Raw genomic sequence first — 7,385 nt, forward strand, 5'->3', positions numbered from 1 at the left:
TTATAATTTACTTGTAATATTACATTGATAGTTCTTTTTTTATATATTTTCAATCATTAATATATAATATGTTTCAAAAAATCAATTTACATAGAAATAAATAAAGACATTTACTTCACGTTGCAGGTATTCTTTGATTTAATGAGAGCAATAGCTGCTCGCAAGGCACAGGAAAACCAAGGAGATGGGAGTGAACGTAATAAGGAAACAAAGTGCTGCATCTTGCTATAACAAACATAAAACAATATGTAGCTTATGTTATGGAAGGTTCAACTCCTATATAATTGAAAGCTAAGCGTAAGAGAACTGTATTTATATAAAAATGAAAGTTTTCTGATACTTTACAGTGAATTGACGCTTTTAATCTTCGCTATTCAAATATATCTAAAACTTAAGATATACTATACAATCTATTCTAATATATTTATATGTATTATATATAGTAATTGATATATATTTCAAAAATATGGTTCATTATACCTGTTTTCTACGAAACTATTTAAAAAATTTTAATAGCAATACATTTTATTACTTTCTAGTTTATATTATGTATTATGTAATATATTTATATAAGATATGATATTTGAATTGAAAAAAATTGAACAAAATTTATAACATTTATAATAGCATAAAATTACAGAAATGCATGCAACATTATTTGCAATATTACTTGTCTTTAGAGTGCTGAAACATAAGTGATATCGATAACATATTTGAGGAGATCGAAAATGTAAACGGTACATATTACTATGAAGATTATTTGTTTTGTTTTTTCGATTATGCAAATAATGTAATTACGTTCATGTTGAAATAAAATAATTGCATTCTTAGCTGTCTTTCGCATTTATTTATTTATAACCTTTAATGAGTTCAGCACTCTTTAATTTGTTTAAAAAATCATTTAAAATTATAGAGAATGTGAATGGAATTCTTTTGCATATTTTGATTGATATAATGAAGAAAGATACAATCAAAGTTCAGATACAATCAAAGTAGTCATAACACTGTAAAGTAACAAAAACTTATAATTTGTAAGCAATTTGTTTATATATTATATGCATACATATATATGTGTTTCACATAGTTTTAATATATCTGCTATGTTTTATTTTATATAGTTATTTTTATCATAGCATTTTATAATGCAGTTTGATATCTCGAACGTGTGAGTGAATTTTATAACGGTTATAATACTTTAATAATTATTTGTCTTTGTTGTATACAATGTTGTATATTAAATTTTATTATGTAAAAGTGGACACATTTTGCGTGCAAATATAAAAAATTTAGGTTTAAGTATAAATTTTAGCATAAAATCAAGAGAAGGTTTTGTTACAAAAATTGATTTATTATAATTTCTAATTTATGTAGTAATAGATTACCAGTGGCTTATTTTATAATAGTATTTTATAGTAGCATTTAGCGTACATCGTTACTCGCACATCTGAAATATCAAGTCATGATGTAAAAAAAAATGAATTTTTATGTTTAACATATTAGACTGTAATATTAGAGACTGATTGTATAATTAATTCACATAATTAATTAAGTCACTTGTTTAAAAACTTCTACCTCTATGAGGCGCATTTATGCAGATAAAATAATCAATTTTAATGCAGCTTTAACGAAGAGAAAAGTGACTTGAGAATTGTATTACAGAATGGTCATTAAAATTCACAGAATGCGTATATTACAGTAATTTTCTTATGAAAGAAAAGTGAAATATTTGTCTATTTAATTTTGATACTTTTGTACTGTTGATGTTGATTGTGCCTTTTAAGTGTTAATGTAATGAGGTCAATCAAACTTTAAAATCCTTTAGAAGAATTTTATAACAACATTTAGATTCAGATATTTACACACACACACACACACACACACACACACACACACACACACACACACACCCACACACACACACATACACACGAGCGCGCAACACATTTTCTGACCACTATATCTTTGCAATTTTATGTTTGATCTGCTATTTTATCATACATTAAACGCGTTTTTATTTAATACCGATGTGATTTATTATTTAACATTATTATATTTATCCATTCACTTATATCCAAAAGATTTTGTAATTAACCAATTCTAAGTAGAAGCTATAGATATATATTAAATTCTAATATTATTAAAACATATGATATATTAAATATCTTTTATATTATTATTATGATAAATGATTTTTAAATAACTTATTTTCACATTTCAATGAAATAGTCTTATAAATAAATAAATTACTTATGTATGTTATGTATTAGCAAACAACGAAATATATGTAACTGAAAACTTAATAGAAATTTTATTTTTATATGTGAAAAATGTAATTAATTAGTTTATTTTAGCAAGTATTCTACTTATCGAAGTGATAAAAAATAAATTTTTATTTGTAAAACAATTTTTGTTGAAACTAGTTATTTTATACATCAAAATGTCATTAAGAAAATTAGATCTAAACATAATAATTTTCCCTACAACATATAATGTTATTTATTGTAAAATATATTATTTACTTAATAAATGCCAATGTAAACAAATACCAACAAAAAAAATGTAACTGATCAATATATTCGAAAATTGATTATTATAATGGATTTATTGTACCTGTAGAATAAATACATGAAAAAGAATAATTCTTTATTTAAGATTCATGAAATAATTGTACATAATTTAAATTTTGTCATGTAATTATACTTGTATATTTCTTTATTATTAAAAATATTTTTAAATATATTTTTAAAAATATTTACAACAATAATGATTTTTCAAATAAATACTTTTATTTTATGATGTTATATGTAAAATGACAGAGCTATGAAATGATTTTTCATAGCATGTAATATAACAATATATTATATTTATTTATAATTGTTGGATTTATATATCAAAATTTAAAATATCTCTTTTCGAAATTAATTATTTTTGCAGCAAATGCAAAGAAGCAACGAAACATAGGAAATAGAACAAATAAAATAGAATGATGCAACAATATATATAATTTTATAAAAACTTCATTTTTGTAGGATACTTAATGTCACAGTTTTATTTCTTTTGAAAGAGCCTATAAAAATTTAAAAAAATAATATATTTTCTTACATTTACATTTAGACTTTCACATGCGCAGAAGTAAAGAAATAGATCACTCTGAATGTTCTTTCTGAATTCATCTTCTTTCTTTATAATACATTTAGATGATCTTCGTTCGATTAATATTATAGAGTAACAAATATGCAATAAATATTTCTTCTCTTATGTACATATAGGGCTCCGAAATTGATGTAACATCTTGTCACATAAAATTACCGTGCAAACGGTAGAATTTTTTTTGCAAATTTAATTCTCTACGTAGTACAAAGCACAAATAATATTATATTTTTATGTTAAGGTTTTTTGCTTCCCTGTGTTTTTCATAAATGGAAATAAAATTATGAATTACTGTATATTTATCTTGCTTTGAGCAACCAATTACTTTGTAACAATAGTATTGAATTTTACAAAGTAATATAGTTGAAGACTATTATTTTGAATTAGTGATATTTATGCTCAGTGTATCAACACGTATACAATGGCATTGAGAAGACAGTTGGAATGATTTATCCTCTCGGCTTACTGAAAACCCAGAGGATTGTAGTAAAAAAACATTTTTAATATATCTGTAATTTATTGTCAATGTTTAAGCTAACGATATTCTATTCATTCCTTTTAAGATTATAATATATAACATCGACAATTAATTACAGAATAAATATTTTAACAATGCATTTATGATCAACACAAGTACATTATTATGAATAAAAGAGAATAAATGATGCTGTTAAATGCATCACATTCTTCAATGGGAAACTTCGGGTTTTTGTGTGTGCATATAAAAAAAATTAGAAATCAATATTACACAATACTTAATATTATTCAAATATTATAAGTGACTAATATATTATGTATATTCAATATATGTTTTTTTCTATGTACAACATAATAATTATGGCCAATTAAATAATGACATCTTTGTGCCTTGTATCAATATAAGATTTATCTTTTTAAATATGTTACTATTGGTCTATTTGAAGAAATTACAAATTTTTCTAAGGAAAAGAATATGTAAGATATACATAAAACAAAGATCCATATCAAACATCATTTCAGTAAAAATATTGCTGATAATTACATATACTAATTTATACTTTATTGTGCGCTAATCACAGTTGTTTAGAACCTTCTGCTTTTTTCGCTGTTGATTGAACACCTGATGTAATTGGAGGATTTTTTATCTCATCAGATTTGGAATTACTTTTAAGAACGACAGTTGATTTCTGCTTATTCTCTTCAATATTCTGATTTCCATAAGTTTTACTGGATTCTCTGACAGCATCATCTACTAACTCCTCTTTTCCATATCCTGGCTCAGTTGTTACTGGTGTAGCTGGAACCGTAGATTTATGCGTAGCTTTTATATTCTCTTCTGGTTGAGAAGTCTTGGAATCCTTTTCCAACGATTTTTGTATTTGTTCCTCTACTTCTAATACTTCTTCTTTATCCATTAATTCTATCAATTCATTTACTTGTTCTTTGCTTAAGTTAACATCTTCTTTACCTATTAATTCTACAACCTGTAAAAATTATATTACGTGATTAATATATCAATAAATAAATGTAATATCAATATATAATATAAAGTTGTATAATCATGCTTATATATAATATTTACAAGATTTTCAATATTATATTATCTTATTTGTAGGATAATATTGTAGGATTTTATTAATAAAAATTTTTAGTTTGTTTTGTACCTTTAATACATCCTCTATTTTTATTGCACCGTCTCGATCGTCATCAATTTTTCCTAAAATTTCTGCTATGCGTTTTAAACGATGTTCATCGGGTACACTTTGGATTTGTTTAATGGCTGCAATCAGCTCATCTATTTTAACTAATTCTTCAACATCTTTGGCATCCTTTTTCTCATCAGGACCCAACGATTCGATTCTTTGTTTAACTTTTTTCTCGGATTGTTCGAGCTCCAACAAAACGGCATCCATTTTTGAGATCATTTTATTTACCTTTTTGAAAAGTCTATTAGCACCTTTTGATATTTTAATGTTTTCTATATCTGTTTGACCTTTTGCTTCCGCTTTAATTTGATACAATTCCTTAATATCTTCTTGATACTCTGCCATTTCTTCCTTAAGTTCCTTGATTTCTTCTTTCTCTACAGCCATAGTTTTATTATCCTAAAAATAAGATAATATAATATTAAGAAAGTTGTAAATATTAAAGAATTACTTGCATATATATTTCAATTATTTACTAACTTTGCCAATTGAATCCAGAGCTTGCTCCAAAACTTTGACATCAGTAGTAGTAATTTCATCTGTTTTAGTACTAGATTCCGGAATAGACTGTGGTTCAGCTTCTTTCTTTTCTTTTCTCTCTTCTTCAATTTTGCGTTCTTCCATTTTTATAATTTCGATATTGGTTCTATGATCCACTTTACCTTCTTTCTCTCCAATAGCACCCTTTGTACGTGCCACAACCGTATCAGGCAAGGCTGAAATAGTTGCCTTTAGCTTGTCCGACATAGGCATCGTTTCTGGTATCATAAGCGCTCGTGATAATAATAATAAAGAGGGTGGAACTTTTTTAATTAAACTTAAATCCAACCATTGTGATAATTGTTCTTTTAATCTGCTCTCTGGTAATCCATAAGCACGCATACCACGTGCTCTGCAAGCTTGTTGCAATTCAGCTCTAGTTAGGCTTTCAACTCCTTCTTTCTCAATTAGCTATTATCATTGAAAAAAAGGATTTGATATTTTAATGTATTTGTGTACGTGCGCGCGCGCGCGCGCGCGCGCGTGTGTGTGTGTGTGTGTGAGAGAGAAATAGAAAAAATAATTTTACATAAAGAAAATGAAGACTATACTTCATGAATACATACTTTGTCATCTGCAGTAAGACTTCTGAGTCTCATCCTAAGTAGAAACTTTAAAAAATTGGTAGTTCCAAGTGTTTGCACATCTAATACACGGCATAAAGCAATTAGTTGTAATCGTGAGAGAGAATCTAGAGTAATTTCATCCTCGAAAACTTTGCTAAATTTCATGATTTCTTCGTTGGTCGCAACAGTACCACTTGTCCGTACTTTGTAGAAAAATTCTGCAAATTCTTTAGCTTTTTCAGATTTGTGATCTGATGATTGTAACGCCATTTCGTCCAATGTTTTTTGTAAAAATTTCGCCATTTCTATCTTAACCTGTTTATAAAAAAAAAAGATATTTATTAAAATAATATTTAAGCTTTTATTAAAGTAGGTTACTATACTATTTTATGTGATATTCATATACATTATATTTGTCAAGTTCTGTTTATATATATATATATATTTTTTTTTTTTATTAGATTTTATATTTTAATATCTTAAATTTGAAATCTGGTATTTTACCTTCAAAGCCTGTTTAAGTTTATCTTCTTTTTCAACTGCTGTCTGAAAAGTAGAAGGTAGCATGCCAGGGAATAATTTAATTGCCACTGGCAATAAAAATTCCATAAATGGAACAATAATAAAAACAGAGAATGGAATCAATCTGAACATATCCCCAGTTGTTTTTACCAGCTGTCAGAAAATATGACTGATTATTATCTTAATACTAATATATATCAAACTGATATATAACAAATGTAATCTGCTTAACATACTAAACGATGTTCTCTTCTACTAAGTTCCTTCCCATGTAAAACTCTCCATATTAATTTTGCTGATACTTTCAAATCGAGACCAAATAATCGAAATCCATGATAATAATGCAATATCTCGCCCTTAACTTTTTGCCATATTGTAACTTTAGCAACAGCTTTTTTTGGTTGCTCACTATTTTTCATGGCAATACTATCTACTGTTTTATTTTGAAGTTCTTTTTCTTCTTTAATATTCTTCACCGTTTCTTCAATCTTAGATGATGACTCTTGACCCTTCCAACTTGGAGTTACATAAAAGGTACGAATTTGTAGACATGTTTTATTATTAATATACATTGGTAGCACTATAGGCTCCAGCAATAATCTTCTTGGATCTCTCAAACGAGTATAAATTAAAGATATGCTACCCATTGTATGATTGGTATTGTACCATAATTTAAACGGAGAGTATCCTGAAAATATAGAATTAGCTGTTTCCAATTTTTTAAATAATTATAAAGTATGGAGCAAAATAGTTTAACTTATTTAATCCTAGCATAAATTACAAGTTATTTTTTAATAGTAATAATATTTTGCTTTTCCTATTAATAATTGAAAGAATTAAAGTAAAAATTAAATATTTCATACATATACACACACACACACACACACACACACACACACACACACACACACACACACACACA

General features: G+C 26.3%; 2 protein-coding genes across 5 annotated transcripts in view; one reads left to right on the plus strand and one right to left on the minus strand.

Annotated features, from left to right (window-relative positions):
* LOC108695118 (ras-related protein Ral-a) overlaps nucleotides 1–301 on the plus strand; it is a 4,591-nt gene extending 4,290 nt beyond the window's left edge. For 2 of the 3 annotated variants that reach the window (XM_018204877.1, XM_018204878.1), the window contains exon 6: nucleotides 127–196. Coding sequence is in view for 1 of the 3 variants with exons in the window: in XM_018204879.1 (XP_018060368.1) it covers nucleotides 127–231 (105 nt within the window). In the remaining 2 variants the exon portion in view is untranslated. Of the gene's footprint in view, nucleotides 1–126 lie in introns of all 3 variants that reach the window. The other variant, XM_018204879.1, reaches the window with a different exon arrangement.
* Nucleotides 302–4,057: 3,756 nt separating this feature from the next.
* LOC108695022 (LETM1 and EF-hand domain-containing protein anon-60Da, mitochondrial) overlaps nucleotides 4,058–7,385 on the minus strand; it is a 3,838-nt gene continuing 510 nt past the window's right edge. For both annotated transcript variants that reach the window (XM_018204740.1, XM_018204741.1), the window contains exons 2-7: nucleotides 6,700–7,151; nucleotides 6,446–6,616; nucleotides 5,942–6,256; nucleotides 5,316–5,786; nucleotides 4,794–5,234; nucleotides 4,058–4,613 (exon numbers count right to left, since the gene is read on the minus strand). In XM_018204740.1, the coding sequence (XP_018060229.1) occupies nucleotides 4,203–4,613; nucleotides 4,794–5,234; nucleotides 5,316–5,786; nucleotides 5,942–6,256; nucleotides 6,446–6,616; nucleotides 6,700–7,151 (2,261 nt within the window). In that variant the 3' untranslated portion in view covers nucleotides 4,058–4,202. The remainder of the gene's footprint in view (nucleotides 4,614–4,793; nucleotides 5,235–5,315; nucleotides 5,787–5,941; nucleotides 6,257–6,445; nucleotides 6,617–6,699; nucleotides 7,152–7,385) is intronic.

Source organism: Atta colombica, unplaced genomic scaffold (assembly GCF_001594045.1).
Source record: "Atta colombica isolate Treedump-2 unplaced genomic scaffold, Acol1.0 scaffold126, whole genome shotgun sequence".
NCBI lineage: Eukaryota > Metazoa > Arthropoda > Insecta > Hymenoptera > Formicidae > Atta > Atta colombica.